The sequence below is a fragment of the Mastigoproctus giganteus genome, chromosome 9, assembly GCF_048544385.1.
Source record: "Mastigoproctus giganteus isolate SK-2022 chromosome 9, ASM4854438v1, whole genome shotgun sequence".
Classification (NCBI taxonomy): Eukaryota; Metazoa; Arthropoda; class Arachnida; order Uropygi; family Thelyphonidae; genus Mastigoproctus; species Mastigoproctus giganteus.
In genome coordinates, this window is record NC_143583.1 from 149,034,269 (window position 1) to 149,053,810 (window position 19,542).

Genomic DNA, 19,542 nt, shown 5'->3' on the forward strand with positions numbered 1-19,542 from the left:
AGCTCCAAATTAATAATACAAGACATATCAAGAGTAAGAAATAAAAATATAAAATTAAGAAAGTAAAAATATGGATATGACCATAATCATACAGGTACAGTGTTTCTATGACTGTAAAGCACATATAACAGCTAATGGTATGACTGTCTATACATACATACATACATACAAGCCCCTTTCATGCAGTTATTGACCCTAAAAGATAACACGTTTCCCTCATTTTTTTGTGCTTCTGTCCAGATATTATCAATAAGTGAATTAGGCAAGTAACCCCCAGGGGGTTTGCTTGCCTATTTATAGCCAAGTGTATATAAGCTGCATTCAGTTTATGTGGAATTTGGTAAATTTTACAGTGGCTTTGGCTTATTAATGAATTTTACAATTTCAATACCCCTGACGTCATTAGATATATTTTTTAAACGCTTAGACACTGTTTTTATAATATTATAGTAGATCTTTTTGGAATGTTAGCTATACAATTTGGAAAGCTAATAATTTTGAAACTAAACACTTCTCGTTTTTCATAAATTTTAATCATATGGTTGAGTTTTATGGAAATTAATATATCCAAATAAACAGCTGTAGCATGGTTATTCGTATTAGTGCATTCAATAGCCAAATCCACTGGGTACATATATGCAATTTTTTTTTTAAATTTTGGATGATTAACAGTTAATAAGTCAACCATGAATCGGTACATAATAATATTGTCATCTATGCTCTTTTTGTAATGATGCAAGTAAAGCCTTTCCACTGCACAGGAATATGGAGGCCTGTTATTCCTGTATACTCCAAGAAGAATTTAAAATAACCAAAAACTTTTTACAAAATTAAAGAGAATGTTAGGTACCAGTGAGATGCAGCATGAATGTTTTATTAATTGGAAGAACAAGTGAAGAACAGCAGGTTAAGCTAAGACATGTGGAATCTAGAATAAGTTTATTCAGAAAAGAAATGGTTTACATTTGTAAATCATCTTAAAGAATTTAAGTAATATCATTAGAAGTAATAAGCTATTAATTGATATATTTGAGTCATGTTTTAAATTCATAGCATTTTAAATTGATTTTAAACTTTTAATCTCTCTCTCTCTCTCTCTCTCTCATTCTCTCCTGCCTTTGCAATGCAGAGTGTGAAAGTAAAAGAGGAAATCGATTTCTCTGAAATAAAGATAAAATAATTTCAAAACACAAATTTTGTGTTAAAATGCACTTTGATGTCAATTTAGCCTCATGCAATCTGTGAATTCATTAACCATTAAACGTAAGGATGCAATTAAAATAAAAAAAGCAAAGAATGTTTCAACCAGAGTTTTCAAAGGGAGGAATTATTTGTAGATTTAAAAAAAAAAAAAAACAAAAACATACTTTTCAATTTCTACTATTAATAATAGTTTTTTTCCATTTAGTTACTAAAATGAAATACTCAAATACCATGTGCTACTATATTACAGAGTGAAAAACCAACTTTTTTCACTTTATAATACACAAATAATTATATTTTTGGTTTATGATAATTTTTGTGAAACCAGTAGCGGAACCAATATGATTATTAATCATATTGGTTCCAGTATGATTATTAATCAAAGTATCACTGTATATTAATGATCTAGTTAATATCAATCAAAAGAAATTCACATTCAGATATTTATCTTCCAGAGTGAATTAAAATTAATAACTCAGTGCAAAGGCTGACACATGCACAATCGTGAAATGCAACAGCAATCTCCAAGGCACAATTCTGCCGGTCCCAAAGGAGGTGATTATTGTCGGTGACTGTATTGTCAGAGAAGCTGGAAATATGTGCAAGAAGAATAAGTGGAATAGGACATGTCTGCTAGGGGCAAAGGTGGATGACATCACAGATCAGATATCATTTTTAGGGCACAAAAGGTGATATTGATGTACACATTCACACTAATGATATTAAGAGTAGGAGATCAGAGGACTTACTTAAAGTACAGAGAAATGTTGGGAAAAGGTCACGAGTTAGGACTGAATTTGAAAGTGACTGCAATTTTGCCCAGACAATAGGAGGGAGTACATGTTGAGAGCCTTGTCAATCAATTCAGCCCCAGAGAAAATGTGCAAGGCTCATGGGACAGAATTTTTCTCAGCTTGGGCTGTTCTTGTTAACAGGAGAAAGAGTTTTTACAGGAATGGGATGCACTTGAATAGAAGGGGAAAGAATATTTGCTGATGCTATCGAGGCTATGGGAGGTGAGTCGGAAAACAGCTAACTTGGGGGGATACACTAGAGCTACAGGCAGAGGTGAAAGTGACCCTTGCACTGCTAATATTGGTACATGCAGCAGCCTGGAAAGTAAGGTGCTTGGGACTTTAGGCCCTGCTGCAGGTCATAATAGAACAAATAAAAATATGGACTGTGTTAGGGTAACTAAGAGTAAGAACATGAGCATGTATACTTGCATGTACACTAATGCTATGAGCACTGTAAAAAAATTTGATGAATTTGAAGTACTGATTAAGTCTCAATTGCAGACATTATAAGAATAGTGGAAACATGGCATCATTTATACATAAGTGAAACTGAACAGAGAGGTGGATGAATTATGCTCTTAGTTGAGCATATTAAATCTAAGGCAGTGCATCCAGTTGGCATGGGTAACAAGTGCAATGCTGAATCATTTTGGTGTGATATAAGCACACAGAAAGAAAAATTGGGCATAGAAGTCTGTTACAGGCCTAATGACTGTGATGAATATACCAAACAGCTATACAGAGAAACAGTAGGCCAGCAAATCAGAATGTCTCCTAATGGGGATTTTAACTTTCCAGATAATGACTGGAATTTGTGATTTGATCACTCACAGACTAGCAAGACTTTTGCAGATTTCTTGGATGAACTGTTTTCTACAGCAGCATATTAGAGACACAACAACACAGGAAGCAATCCTCTTCATCTGTTTATCAGCAGTGATTCTTTGTGTATTAAGAATCTGCACATAAGACTCCCTAGGTGACAGTGATCAGTGTATTAACACTGAATTTAATTAAAGACATAACTACTGACATGGATAAAGGAAAAGGCTTTTGCTTTCATAAGGGTGACTACAGGGGGACTCAGAGAGTTTTTAAATACTGTGCAGTGGGACCAACTGATGATGTTACCAAGAGCAAATTCTAAGTGGGACGTAATAAAAGAAGTTACTAGGCTTTTCATACCAATCAAGGCTTATACCTAAATACCTTTATGTCTAAATGGATGTCACATGAACTATTGAGACAGGTAGCAGAGAAGAAATGTGCGTGGAATGCATATAAATTATCAGGTGATACAGAAGTCTACGGTAGATAAAAATTTACAAAAGAGGTTAGGAAGGCTTAAGCTAAGATTAAGAGAAGTCTCTGGAAAAGAATGGAAAGAAAAATAGCAAAAGACTTCTATGCTTATACTAACAGTAAAAGGAAGAGGTTGAATCACATTGGGCCACGATGTCTATGGGTTAAACTGTTGATGACCCTGCTCAGGTTGTGGTCAAATTGAATAGATATTTTGCATCTACCGTCACACATTAGGGTAGATATTCAGTCTTATTCAGTAGATATTCAGTCAGATAAATATATTCAGTCTTAACAGTGCACATCCAGTTCATTTACATTGGAAAAGTGGTGATAATTAAAGCTGAATTTTAATTTGAACAAAGTGTCATTCACTGTTATCTATAGATATATCTTACCTATGTTATGACTTTCATGTATCTTGCTTTATTTTTTCCATGACAACTGTTGATTTAGATAATCCTATGTTGATATCAATTAAGACCTGGCATTCTTTGTTCCATTTAAAATGTAAGAAATATTAAAAAAATTCGGAGAATTAAACTATGTGAAATTAATATGTACTTACCTGTCATCCCAACGCTGGTCTCTATCAGCAGAACTCTGACTACGATCTAATGGAGGCCGAGTTCTTGTAAAACCACCAGTTGAATTTTCTTCATTTTCCTCATATGACAAACCTCTCTGATAGTGACTTCCTCTGCCTAAAGCAAAAGTTGAAAAATTGTATAGTTAAGTAATAATTATAAACAGAAATCAATATACAATTAATAAGCTGGGAAAACTGAACTCTTACTAGAAACTAACCTCTACTCCTTCCCCTGTCCACAGAACCACCACGACCACCTCGAGTTGTGCTGCCGCCTATATTGACAGTTCCTCCACCTTTGTTCAGCCTTAAAACAATATCACTATTGACTGAACGAGACCAAATGCGCTGTAAAAAAAAGATTGCTTTATATCACAATGAGAAATTCCAATATTTAAATCTGGCTTAGGTTTAATAGTATTAAAAAAACATAGTAACCAATGACAGTGAAGAATTATGATACAAACAAACCATATAAAACCAAAATGGTAAGTACCTAAAGCATTCTGGATGACGAAATTTTTTGTAAAAGGTAACCTCTGGACCATTAATTGTTATAGACTTTTTCATTTTAATATACCAAAAGGTAAAACTGAAATAAAATACATAAATCCAAATACTTGAACAAGAACAATATATGAATACAGTTAACCCTCACTAATCCGGATCGAAATATAAATTCTGTTCACAGTTGAGTACTTTGAAAGATACGTGGGATTTAGGAAAACAGATGAGTCACTAACTGTTGTTTTTGGTTTAGGGATTTATTAGGCGCATTGGCAACTATGGCCATAGTGCCAAAACACTGACTGTGCACTGATTGACTGCACAGAGAGAGAGAGAGAGAGAGAGAGAGAGAGAGAACATACATTACATTGTCTTGCGTGTTCTTCAGTATCGTTGTTGACCCCGGGTTGGACGAATGTTATTGCTTATATATCGCTTCATTTGCATACTTCTTTATACATATATATGTACATAAGTTAACATATTTTATATAATTATGGGTTCTAAATAATTGAAAAGAGGAATAAAAAGAAAACATGTTACTTTAATTATCATTAACAAGCTCAAAGTGAGAGAACAACTTGAAAATAGGTGTTCATGGAAAAAAATTGCTAAATAATTTGGTATCGGCCAACAGACTGTCAGATATTACAAAACAAAAAGAATCTATAAAGACATTTACTTTAAAATTAATGTGGGGAGTGATAAAAGCAGAATATCAAATAGATAGACATTAAAAATGCCAAAATAAGTGTTGCTGGGAGAAGCTGTATTTAAACAGAACAAGTTAGTGCATGACATTATGTTAGTTCATAGTAAATCACCATAGTGGGTGAGAAATGGCATAATGTTCTTGTTTATATTCCACATGACCACCAGGTCAGTGGAGTTAAAATAAATCAATCAATACAAATGTTAATCATATTTGGTAGTCATGGGTTTGAACCCTGGTCCACTCAAAGAGCATGTGCTAGTGCACTTGCACTCCTGACCACTCGGTTACGTCAAGTCTTTTTGTTACATCTCATAATGTGAATGCCTTCACAAGTTGCCCTGATATATAGCCTTCCCCAGTGGAGAAGACTAATGTTACTTATACTGGTAGTGCAATATCAGGGAAACTCGTGAAGGCATTCACAATATGAGAAATAACAAAAACGATGCCATTTCACCCACTTCGGTGATTTACTACGAACACGATATTATCTATTCACTAACTTCAGAATTATCCTTCAGAGATGGAATTCTCGAGGATACTCAGCATGGTTGTGAAAAGGGAAAATCGTGTTTAACTAATCTGGTTAGCTATTTTGACAGGGTCACTCAAGAGCTGGACTTAGAATAATTTCGACATTGTTTCTTTGGATTTCAGCAAAGCATTTGATTCAGTCCAACATAAGTGGTTACTTTATAAACTGGAACATGTTGGAATTACAGGAAAAATCCTTAGATGGATAGTTGGATGGCTTCAGGGCAGGAGGCAGAGAGTTTTGATAAATGATTATTCCTCATATTGGGTTGATGTAAGAAGTGGGGTTCCCCAAGGATCAATATTAGGACCACTGTTGCTTTTGATTTTCGTAAATGACATCGATGAAGGGATAGAGGGTGTGATGTCTAAATTTGCAGATGATGTCAAGATTGGTAGAGAAGTTAATGATCACTGCCAAGCAGTGTCTTCAGAGTGACCTGGACAGACTTCAGGGATGGTCAGAAAAATGGCAGCTATGCTTTAATCCAGCAAGGTGTAAGGTATTACACCCGGGGAACAGTAACTCCAAAATAACTTATACACTTGGTGGAATTGAACTAAAGCCAGTAGTGGAGGAAAGGGACTTGAGTGTTATGATACAGTCAGACATGAAGTTCTCTGAGCATTGTAGACAGGTTACAAGGAAGGCCCAAGATGTCCTACCGATGATTTATTGAACAATTGCTAATAGAGATAATGACTTCATAATCCCATTATATAAGGCTATTGTTAGACCACACTTGTAACTATATATGTAAGTATGGAGACCGCACCTAAAGAAAGACATTGTGCTTCTTGAAAGGGTCAAAAGATGGGTAACTCACCTAGTGAGATTGGCAAATGGGTGTCCATATGAGGAAAGACTTCGAATATATGGGCTAGTATGGCCAATAAATTTGAACTGGTTTTCAGTCAGGAGAAGAGTGAAGTAATGGTTCTAAAGAGGAGTGGCGAGCTTGATAGATTATATTAGAATGGAAGGGAAACAGCTAAAAATGGTTAACTTCAAGTATCTAAGAAGCACTATTATAAAGACTGGAGTAATAGACAAAGAAATAAGTAGAAAGATACGAGCGGGTAGGAATTTCTATAGGCAAACAAGAGATGTGATCTGGAACAGGAACATACCACTGAACTGTAAGAAGGCTATATATCAAACCTATTATGTACCAATTCTGACATATGCATCTGAAACTTGGACTAAGAGGAAAAAGGACGAATGCAGAATTAAGGGGGCAGAAATGAGATTTGTGGAGCATAGCTGGAAAGACAAGATGCGACAAAATCAGGAATGATATGATTAGGGAGAGAATTCAGGTTGAAAACTCCAGAATAGGATTGAAAGGTCCCATTTGAAATGGTTTGAACATGTCAAGAGGATGAATGAGAGGTGTTTGCCAAGAAGAATGTTTGATTTACAATTAAGGGACAAAAGACCAAGGGGGAGACCAAGGATGAAATGACAGGACATGATAAAGACTGATGTCATTAAGAGAGGAGGAAATTGGAGTGAAATCAACAATGGAGAGAAGTACACAGACAGGGCATGGTGGCTAGGTTTCATACATCGACCCGTGGAATAGTGGAATGATGATAGATGATGAGAGCTTGGAAACTAGGCACCTTAGAGAATACTTGATTGAGGTGTTTAAAACTCTGAAAGGCATAAGTAAAATGTATGAGGATGAAATTTTCATGGTTATATATGATTCTAGAACTAGGGGCCATAATTTCAAGTTATGGGGGAAGATGTTTAGACTGGATTACAGGAAGTTTTACTTTAGCCAGCGAGTACTAAAATTACTGGAATAAGTTACCTACATGGGTGGCAGAGGCTGACAGTTTGGGAAAATTCAAAGGTCAGCTTGATAATTACCTATGGGAGGAGGGAAATGCACAGGTTGTCTATTTCCTTTTCTCTTATTTTTTTTTTCATTTCCTTCATTTCTTTTTTTTTTCCTTTATTATTATTATTTTTTTGGCTGGGGCAGCAAAAACCACAGACTTCCTTGCACCACATGGCCATTGCTAATACTAACTTGTTCGATTAGTGAGTTTTCTGCCATAAAACCTTTTTAGTGATATTCACAACAACGACCAGGTGGAGCTAAAGGCAGCAGCACAAAAGTTTGCAGAGCATTTGAAATTAAACAATTTTACTTGCAGTTCAGATTTGCTGTGGCGATGTAGGCGAAGGCATGATATCACTAATAGAAAAATTTGTGGTGAAGCCCTAAGTGATATTGAAAGTGCTGAGCCATTTAGAAAAAAATTAGTCGATGACCTAAATTCAATGACCTAAATTTTCACATTTTGAAATAATGAGGTTTGTAGTAAAGATGTCCCCCAAAAATGTCAAAATTTTACCGGGGTTTTTTTTTGGTACATACTGTATATCTAAGAATAATAATAAATAATATCAAAAATATATTAATTTAAATTATTAAAATAAAATAAAAACAAAAGCCGTGTCCAACAATACAGTAATAGGAATAACATATTTTTTAAAGATTTTATTTTATTTATAAGATAAACTAAGAAAGCAATTAATGGAAATAAAAATATTGTACAGTATATATTTTGATATATACAATATTTTAGTATCACAGTAAAAAAGAATTACAATCTTAATATAAAAGGAGACATATAAACCATTATCTTTTTAATCAATCTAATTTAAAGAAAGAATCCAATTTTGTTTGCACAGTTTCTGTCCTATATGCATTTCTAACTACAGCACAGACATTATCAAATGCAACAGTTTCTTTATTAACGTACTGCAGGCCAGCACATTCTCTGTTATGTTCAATGCATTTTGGGCATCTTTTTTAGATGGCAATGTGTGTGTGTGCACACTTCACTTTTTCTGTCACTGATAACAAAAACATTTTGTTTGGTGATCAGCAGCTCTTCTGGTGTTGGCGTTGCAGTGGTAACTTCATCATCCACCTTCACAAACTCTTCAAATTTGCCAACAAAATTCATATGCTCCTTCAAGTTCCTCCATTCCTCAATGTTGCTACCACTGCACCAATTCTGAGAATGTTGCTACCAGTTGACAAATTGAGAAAGGTTGGCACTTGTACACCTTTATGCCTTCAGTTCGTACCTTCATCATCCACCTTCACAAACTCTTCAAATTTGCCAACAAAATTCATATTCTCCTTCAAGTTCCTCAATGTTGCTACCACTGCACCAATTCTGAGAATGTTGCTACCAGTTGACAAATTCTGAGAAAGGTTGGCACTTATACACCTTTATGCCTTCAATCCGGGAGTGACATTCTTGGCTCCAGTTCGGGCTTTTGGCTTGTGCTGTCCTCACTGGACAAGGCCTGAAGTCAAGGTTGTTTCGGTTGAGGCTGTCCCCGATGGAGCTTTTGTGCTGGCAGAGAGCCAGAGACTGGCCTCCACATGGTGTTCTAGTGTCCATTTTATGATGACATTAGTGCAAGACTGGAGCAAGGGATGCTCGCTCTCACTGCTTTAATTTTAAGAAATTGTTTCTTAAAATTAAGAAATTTTAAGGAATTGAGTTCGCTAAAGTCGTTTATATAAGAAGTAGGAGATGCCCAACCAGCAGTAGTGGCCTACCTCCTCATGGTGGGGGTGGTAACTCATGGTGTGAGGTGTGATAGGCCCATCCTCACCACGAGGCCAAATGGTCGAGTCAAAATTACTGTTAAACTTATTGTTTTAGTTTGAGTTGACCAGTTGGTTTTGTGTTTTTCTTGAATAACCTATAGACTGGTAGTAGAACAAACACGAATGAGAACCAAGTCGCATATGAGTGAAAACCCAGGTGACAACTTAGGATGGAAGCTCACTCAAATGAGACATGACAAATTACTCAATGTTGCTATCACCTTCATCTGCTGGACCATGTTTTTTGATGATATTCTCTCCAAAGTTACTCTTTCTGAAGCAATTGATTATTACACGATGCAATACTGTCACAAGCAATAACAAGATTATGGATAGCATCCCAAGACATTCCAATTTGGCTGCAAATTGTTCCCTCCTATGTTGTGGATCAAGTACCAAATCAGGCAGGCTCTGCATGCTCCCTTGAGGTTAGAAATAATGCCTTCATCTGTCTATTATTTGTAAACTTGTGTCTCAGCAGAATGTGCTGTACAATGACCTAGAATCATCAAAATGTTCCTTTTTTCTGAAGCCATTCTTCTGTCCACTTTTGATAACCAAGACTGAAATTTTGACCGTAAGCTAAGCATTTCTATTGGCCTCGTAATCACAGGGAAGTTGGCTAACTGCTTTAAACCATCTTGGCTTGGAAAACTTACCAAACACAAGTGGGCATAGTTTTGTAGTGCCATCTGAATTACAGCATAACAGAAAAGCAAGTCTTTATTTACTAAAGTTTCCACCATGACAAGACTCTCCTCGAACAGCAAATGTTTTGTTTGGCAGCAAATTATAAAATAAACCTGTCTCGTCAAGATTAAAAATATCTTTTGCCTCATATTTTTCAAGAATGGACCATACAGAACAACCAGTCTGTAGCCTTTTTCTTTGTCGACTAACCCAGACTCACCAAAAACATTTCGCAAAACCAAGTTATTCCTGTCTTTAAATCTTTGGAGCCAGCCACTGGTGCATTTGAAGTCACTAATTTCATATTTCTGAGCTAGATAATTTGTCTTTTCTTGCAAAATCAGACCTGATATTGGCAAATTAGATGCACGCATTTGCTGATACCACTTGAAAAGTTTTGTTTCAAGCTCCTCATGTTTTGCACTACGAATTAGTTTCCTATTTATCATCAGTGCTCGGGGTGTCAGGCACTTCAAGTTTTTTTTTTTTTTTTTTTTCGGTTTTTCAGTATTGTAGATAAAGTAAGTGAAGGGATGTATGTTGTATTCCTTTGCAATGTCCGTTTTTGCTTCTTTCCATCCTATCAGCCTCTTCTATAATTTTTAGTTTAATTTCCTGGCTTAATTCCATCCATTTACATTTTGTCACCATAACACTGCTAGATAGGATTTAATGTAAACAAATTTTAAATTAGTTTAAAGACAAGTACCAAAAAGACAGCTCAGATAAAATGGTACAAAAAATAGATTGCTGTATAATGGTAAAAAAGACTCTTTGAACTGGGATAACAATTACAACTGACCTTACTCCAGTGGAGAGCAAGGGAGCATTTAACAACTTAGAAAAACTTTTTATTTTGTTAATTTAACAACTCATCCTTCAGAAAGATGTTTTTCAGAGTGCACTTGATGATGTAGCTACCATAAATGGCTTTTGTTTACACAAAACAAATTTCTAACAAGTCAGTGCCATCCTTTGGGAAGTAGGGAGCCAGGTGGCCAGAGACAATAATCAGACAGCTCTGCCAAAATTTGCATTAAACATACAAAATGACAATATTTATTTCTCACGGGTTGAAAAAAAACTTTTTAATACATATTAACTGAATTTTGTAATAAATGAATATATTTACATAGAAAACCTACCTTTTCGGTAAGTGCTTCATATAAACAAGTACTTTGTATAAAACGAGTTTGTATTAACAAGATTTTACTGTAAATGAAATAATACAATCAAGAAAAAACTTGACAGTTTCTTCAAACCTGAATTATTACATTCAAAAACAAGGACAACTTCTGAATCTTCTATTGATGGATTGTCTTTTCATAGTTTTTTTTAAATAAAGCTCTAACAGTGATGTTTATTTATTTTCCATCAGAACTACCTACATATATCATTAAATTTAATTTTCCATTTATTTGTATTCAAAGTTTTTTTTGTCTTTTAGGACTATCTTTTGCTTCGCTAATCCAGATTATCGATTAAACCAGATGTCTCCCCACAAGTAAATCTGGATTAGCCAGGGTTTACTGTACATTCATTATAAAGTAATATTTGTACATTAAAGTGCTAAAATGGATTCAACCCAAAATATTTTTCAAAATTGTACAAAGCAAAAAAATCATTATACTATAGGAGACACACCAATGAGCCAAAAATCATTGTGACCAGCAAGTTGCTATGCAAACCGAAGCAACTGCAGGTGAATTATGGCACATGCACGGGTTGGAACATAGTATAAAAAACACCTGATACTGAGCTCCACTAATCACAGTTTTTTTTTTTTTTTTTTTTATGAAAACCCCAAACAAGAGAGAGATTAGAACCTACAATACTTAGTACTATGCTTGGGTCGGAGGGTGAGGAGACAAAAGAAGATATTTGTTGATATTAGACTTTAACTTCTGTAGACTGTAATTTTCAGGAAATACGTATAAAGGAAGATTGTTCCAGAAAATGGCAGTTGAGTGAATAAATGAAAGATGAAAAGTTGGTTCTGTGAGTTTGAAGCTGGACAGTAAATGGATGTTGGCTGGTGGCGGCACATGTTCAGACTATTTTGAAAGAGAGAGTGGGAATTATAGAAGCCAATCCAGAAGAACAGTGCCCATGGAAGTAACTGTAGAAAAGGCATGAAGCAGAAACAGTACGTCTATGAGACAGCGAGTGGAGAGATTCTGTTATAGAGGAGTCATTAATTAACCTAACTGCCCTGTTCTGAATGAAATCTAGAAGGCTGAGAGGTTTTAGGGGCACCAACCCAGATGTGAGAACAATATTCCATGTTAAGGAAGATTTGCGATTTGTACAGAGTGAACAGCTGTTTGGAAGAAAAGTAACACCAAGAGCGAAAGAGAAAACCAAGTTTTTTAGATGCAGAAGAAGCAATATTTGTAATGTGCTTGTGCCAAGAGAGATTTGAAGTCAGAGTACTCCCCAAATGAGATATATCATTTTGCCTAGAAATCGGAGTGTCACTAAAGGTGGAGAAGAACCTTTCTGTGAGATACAAGACAAGACAGTTTTAGAAGGATTGAAATCAACTAAGTTGTCTTTGCCCCACTAGAGAATTAACTGGAGATCAGCATTTAAGGAATTGGTAACAGACCAGGGGCTCACATCTTGTGAGTATGGGCTTGGCACACCTAGGATCCTGAGCTGGATATCATCATTCTTCTCTTTCTTGGTGATTCCTTTCTACTTTGGGCTTCCCCCCCCCCCTCTCTCTCTCTCTCTCTCTCAGGGTAACGTGAATTTTTTTTGGCTGGTGCAGCATAAGCCTCAGGCTTCCTTGCACCATATGGATAATAATAAGTTGAAGCTGATTGAGCAGGGCAAGGTTTCTCAAAATGGAAAAAATTTTGCCGATGTGCTATCTGGCAAAATTATGGATATGATTTCCAGTCAATGGAAATCCTATCCATAATTTTGGAGGAAAAGAGTGGGGGAAAGAACTGAACCTTGGGGGACACCGGCATTATTGCAGAAGTTAGAAGACAGAGAGCTATCTACCATCACCCTCAGTGAGCAATCAGGGAGAAAATTGTATAACCAATTAGAAAAAACAGTTGGCACACCATAAGATGGAAGCTTGTTTAGAAGACCTTTAGGTCAAACAATATTATTATTATTATTAATATCAATTTATTTCCGAAGAAATGTCCCTTTACAGCTATGCAGCTAGAGGACATGAGTTACATACAGAGATAAAACATAAAATACAGACAAATGCATTATATACAGAGCCAGATACAATATACGGCCTTAAACAGCCACTGGTGAAGATACAAAAACAAAGTTACAACAAATACAAAAACATAAAGTTATAACAGATAAAAATGCATACGGATACATCGAAGCGTGGACAGTGCAGCATCACAGAGTCCACCTAGAGCATGACTAAGGAATACATGCCTGCAAGAATGGAAGCTCTGTATGTTCTGTCCTTGCAAAGTTTCTCAATGGCTATGGCTAATCTATTAAATATCTGGAAGGAGCTATGTGGAAACATGTTGTCCAGGGAGGACATGCTACGCAGCTTCGATCTGTATGGGGAGGTGTTGGACTGGCATCTTCTCCTGTCGGACGGTCTGGCGATGATATCCCATATATCGGGTGACTTCAGTTTTCCGGATAGAAGCTGAGAGAGGGTAAGAAGGTTCCTAGAGATGAGGAGATACCTACAAGGAAGCGTATTAAGATTGGTGACCAGAACAGATTTTGAGATTGTAGGTGTTAGCCCGGCAACCCTATTTAGCCATTTCAAGATCCAGAATTCCAGGGAGAGGAACCTGGCTTGGTATGATGAGGGTGCAGAGGACCATATAGTCGAGGAATATAATGGAATTGGGAAAATGCAACGAAGAATGTATTTGATGTAAGGTCCAGGTTATGGAAGTTGGAGATCTCGTTTTACTGACCATAAAGCCAAATATGTTTTCATTCGAGTGGCATTAAAATGAGGCAAGAAAGTGAGGTCTTTGTCCCAGATGATACCCAAATCTTTATGTTGGGTGACTTTTTTAACTGGAGAGTTCGCTATAATGATGTTCACATCGTTGGTATTTTTCTTCTTGGTGATAGAGAGTTGGCCAGTTTTCTCTTTATTAATGGAGAGCCCAATCGCATGAAGGTAGTTTTCCAGTTCATGCAGCTGTCGGTTGGAGCTCACTGTAATAGACTGGAGAGACTGGGGGCATTTTGTGATGATGAAGAACTTAATATCATCTGCGTAGGTGGTAAAATTAGTACAGTTTGATAGGAAGGGTTCTAAATATGCAGCGAAGAGGGCGGCAGAGAGAACACCCCCTTGTGGGAGCCCACTGGAGCAGAGAATGTGGTGATTATGGTTTTGATTTCTGATCCATAGGGTCCTGGACTGAAGGAGTTTCCTAAGGAGAACTAAGATGTTGCCAGACATTTTGAAGTAGTTGCACAGTATGGTACATAATGCATGGGTGGACAGATTGTCAAAGGCCGCCTTAATGTCGAGGAACACAATATCCAGTTGCTCTTTGTTGCTTAAGGTACATTAATTTCTGAACAGTGTCCAAGAGGTTGGCGATCGTGGAACGTCCAGGTAGAACACTATGGAGGTATGGAGGTTTGTGGCTGAACATGTGATGGGTGAGAGCAGGAAGTATGGCTTTTTCCAAGATTTTGAGGAAAGTGCATCCTACGGAAATTGGTCTGTAGTCATTAGGCGATTTTGGGTTAGATTTTTTTTGGAACGGGAGAAACATAACATGATTGAAAGCCTTTGAGATGTCAAGAGCAACTGCTTGTATTTCACCGAACTTTTCCATTGAATTTGTCCATAAATGGGTAATATAAGCCAGAATATCAACAGTGGATTGACATTGACGGAATCCATACTGGCGATCGTTGATCAGATGGGAGGTTTCTAGGTAGTTTAAGAGTTGGCAGTTAACTGGTTTCTCCATTACTTTAGAAAAAGTAGAAGTAATTGCAATGGGACAATAATTGGATGGGAGGGATTTGTCACTCTTTTTAGGAACTGGCTGAATATGAACCAGAAGGAAAAACACCTTTGGAATAAGAAAGTGAAAAAAAAGGTGGCAAAGAACAGGAGTAAGTTCAGGAGCACAGGTTTTGAGAACAAGTGGAGAAATATCATCAAGAACTGGAGCTTTCTTAGCATCAAGATTGGTCAAAATCCTTTTGACAGAAGACCTGGAGAGTGTTGAGAATGGTGGGAAGTGTTATACCAAGATCATTAATACACGAGTTAGAAGAAAAATGGGATGCTAGCAGGTCAGCTTCATCCTTGGCTGAAGTGACAACAGAACCATCTGGTTTGGACAGAGGTGGGAGCAGAGATGGGCAAAAGTTGCAGCCAATAGCTTTGGCAAGGGACCAGAATGCTCGGCTACCATTAGGGCAAGAAGAAAGTTTTCTACTCTTAGCCTGTTCAAACTCTAGTTTGGACTGATTAATAACTGCTTTACAATTGTTGCGAGCTTTGGTGTAGCCAGAAAATGAAACAGAAGAATTGGAAAAAAGCCAATTATGATATGCAACATTCTCCTGAATGGCCTTAGCACATTTATTGGAAAACCAAGGTTTAGATAAAGGAAGAGATTTTAAAGTGGAGTGTGGAATAAAGGATTCCATTCCTACAAGAATAATTTCACTGACACGATCTGAGCAAAAGTCGGACTACTGTTTCAAAACTTTCAGAAGTTTTGAAACAGTAGTCCGACCAAGGAAAAGAAATCTCGCAGGTCATCCCATTTTGCATTTTTGTAATGTGAGGCGAAAGAAATCATACAGCGAATAATTTGGGCAAGTGAGATGAGCAGTAGTTGAATCAACCGATAACTGAGATTCTGTCAGAAAAAGTACATGAGGTTTGGCAGACTGCAAGTGGAAATGGACATCGTTGAGATTAGAATTGAGACCACATACATTTGTGAAATGAACTAGGTGTTTGGGAGGTTTAGATCTTTTTGCAGATAAGCTTACTCTATTAGTTTGACAATTCATGGTATATTCAATAGTAAGAAAAAGTGGGGGGGACATGCTGTATGAAGTAATGAAATTTTTGGATATGGCGTCCACATGATAAGAATATACTCAGATTCTTGACATAACGAGCCTCAACAATTCCTCCCGCATACGCACTACTCGGACTCCCTCCAGTCACTATCTGGCAGAGTAGATGTAGCAAGATTATACACTAGCTAATCCAGAAGCCTCCTAAAGAGTTACCAATAGGTTCGGTTCGGTGTACTAACTAGCGGCCGGTCTGCAAACACCGTTTTAGAGCTGTACCCTTAAAATGTAAGGATGATTGAATCTCGCCATGTTGTTCATTATAACCTCAAAAGACATCAGTCATATTGCATGATGAAAGACATGGGGAAGGGTTGACCGGAACTTAGCTCTGGAGACTAAACACATGTCCCACACTTCAAGCCTCCAATAAAGTATTGGTATTGCACCACTTTGCTTGCAAAACCACCACCTGATGAGTCATTTACCACCTAGTATTTCAGGTAACACAGAGGGGCAGCATTCCTCTATGTGGTGTGAGTGCCACACCTCAACCCCGGCTTACATTGGTTCACACCTAGGTAGTCACCCACAGTGCTTGTGCATGGGAGTTATACCCAGGATTACTAACAGTCCCACCATTGCACCATTGTGAAGGTACAAGCTGAGGATTTAGATGTAACAGAGTGTCCGGACTTTGCCAAAATTGGATCCACTTGACATGTCACCCGAATTTTCCCATCTGAAGAACAAGAGTAACACTTGTTCTTCAGATGGGAAAGACAGCGGAGTTAAGGGAGTTTGACAAAAGCAAATTGTAATGGCCAGATGACTGGGTCAGAGCATATCCGAAATGGCACGGCTGGTAGGATGCTCACAGTCAGCCGTGGTTAGTACCTACCAAAAGTGGTCTGAGGAGGGAAAACCCACTAACTGTCTGCAAGGTGTTGGACGACCAAAGCTCATCGATGCTTGAGATGAACAAAAGCTCTCCCGGATGGTATGTGGCAACAGAAGAACGACTATGGCACAACTCGCCGGTAATTGGATTGCTGGTGACGGGCATAATGTGTCACAATGCATAGTACATCTAACCCTTCTGAAAATGGGGCTGCGTAGCTGCAGGCCACTCTGTGTGCCCACGACTAACAACAGTTCACCGGTGAGAATGCCTACAATGGGCATGCGATCATCGAAACTGGACCTTGAGTGATTGGAAGAAGGTCGTCTGGTCCGGTGAATCACATTTCTTGTTGCATACTGTGGACGGCCGGGTATGTGCACTTCATTTACCTGGGGAAGTGAGAGTGCCTGGATGCACCGTGGGACTAAAACAAGCTGGTGGCAGCAGTGTCATGCTTTAGGCAATGTTCTGCTGGGATACCCAGGGTCCAATCATCCATGTGCCAGGCATTCTGATGTCTATCACCTACCTAAACATCATTGCACACCACCCGGATTGTTCAAGACTAGTTCGTGGAACATGAGGAAGACTTCCAGGTATTGCCCTGGCCTCTAAATTCTCCAGAAATCAATCCCATCGAGTATCTGTGGTTTGTGTTGGAACAGCAACTCTGATCTGTGGCATCTCAACCACAGACCTTACAGAAGTTAAAGGATCTGCTGGTTACGTGTTGGTAGCAGATACCACAAAACTTATTTAGAAATCTTGTAGCATCCATGCCTCAACGGGCACGAGCTGTTTTGGCTGCGCATAGAGGACCAACATCATATTGGGTAGGTGGTCATAATGTTTTGGCTAATCGGTGTATAAATGATATTGCTCTGTTTGAAAAGATGAGGCTGGGAACCATAATTATTCAACTTATTAAATGATTAGCTTATCGAGTTTCTGATATAAAAAAGATATAATGAATGAATTTTGAAAATAAATGCCTAATTTTATCTGGAAATCAGAAAAATTTATTAAAATAATTCTGAATGACCACATAATTAACATTTAAGTAGCACATACATTGCTTTTATAACACCATTCCAATATTAGAGGTTAGTTAGTGAGGCAATGACATATGTCAGTTCTCCACTCCATTTAAAAATATACACACACAAATACTGTAAAAATACATAGATGCAGAACTAGAATTGTGAAACGGAAATTTTTAAGTCCTGTACAATTCAAAAAAAATTATTGCATCATCACTAAGCTAACAATATCAAAAACGCTCTCCCATGCTATATAAACCAATTATATACTAGTCAACTTCTAGTTTTTCTGATATTTTCCAGAAAAGAAATGTCTTTATAGTTAGCTGAAAATTTATTTCTCTTTCTGTTTTGGCCAAGTTTAGGATAAATTTTGCAAATATGCTTATTTCTTTTAAATAAGAATTAAAAATGGTACACATTCCGTATTCAAATTACAGTAGAACGTAGGTGATCCAGAATAATTTTTAAGGCTGATCTTTCTTCTTTTTTTAATTAACGGTAGTACAGTAATCTCCGGTTATAGTGATCACATTTGCAAATTGAATTTTGATTATAAGCAGCAAAAGATTGAATTTACTACCTGTTTATAACATTATACAAACAAAAAGCCCAATAAACCAAAAACTATAAATTGTTTTTGTTTTATGGTTGTGGCCGCTAGAATTCTATATGACCTTCAGAAATGTACTTTAGAAATATATCACAAAGAATACTTGGTTTTGTCGGAAACCATTATTTTTTTTTTTTATGTGAATCCCAAACACGAGAGGTATTAGAACCTATAGTACTTAGTACCGTGCTTGGGTTTGAGGTTAAGAAGACGAAAGAAGATATTTGTTGACACTGCACTTGAACTTCTGCAGATCGTAATTTTCAGGAAATACGTATGAAGGAAGGTTGTTCCAGAAAACGGCAGTTGAATGAATAAATGAGGAAGATGAAAAGTTGGTTCTGTGGGTTTGAAGTTGGACAGTAAATGGATGCTGGCTAGTGGCGGCATGTGTTCGGACTGTTTTGAAAGAGAGAGCAGGAATTACAGAAGCCAATTCAGAAGAACAGCGCCCATGGAAGTATCTGTAGAAGAGGCATGCAGCAGAAACAGTGTGTCTATGAGAAAGCGAGTGGAGAGACTCTGTTAGAGATGAATCATTAATTAACCTAACTGCCCTCTTCTGAATGGAATCAAGAAGCCTGAGAGAGGTTTTGGGGGCACCACCCCAGATGTGGGAACAATATTCCATGGCAAGGCGGATTTGCAATTTATACAGAGTGAGCAGCTGTTTGGAAGAAAAGTAATGCCGAGAGCGAAAGAGAAAAACAAGTTTTTTAGATGCAGAGGAAGCAATATTTGTAATGTGCTTGTGCCAAGAGAGATTAGAAGTCAGGGTAATCCCCAAAAGAGATCATTTTGCCTAGAAATCGGAGTGTCACTAAAGATAAGCATAGGAGCAGAAGAATCCTTTTTGCGAGATATAAGACAAGACTGAGTTTTAGACGGGTTGAAATCAACTAAGTTGTCTTTGCCCCACTGGAGAATTACCTGAAGACCGGCATTTAAGGAATTGGTAGCAGATTTTCGAGAAGTTGAAACTGATT

General features: G+C 37.2%; 1 protein-coding gene across 7 annotated transcripts in view; it reads right to left on the reverse strand.

Annotated features, from left to right (window-relative positions):
- The window catches only part of Gyf (GIGYF family protein Gyf), a 915,224-nt gene that overhangs the window by 772,419 nt on the left and 123,263 nt on the right, over positions 1 to 19,542 (reverse strand). For all 7 annotated transcript variants that reach the window (XM_090381591.1, XM_090381590.1, XM_090381592.1 and 4 more), the window contains exons 4-5: positions 4,110 to 4,239; positions 3,871 to 4,006 (exon numbers count right to left, since the gene is read on the reverse strand). In XM_090381591.1, the coding sequence (XP_090237717.1) occupies positions 3,871 to 4,006; positions 4,110 to 4,239 (266 nt within the window). The remainder of the gene's footprint in view (positions 1 to 3,870; positions 4,007 to 4,109; positions 4,240 to 19,542) is intronic.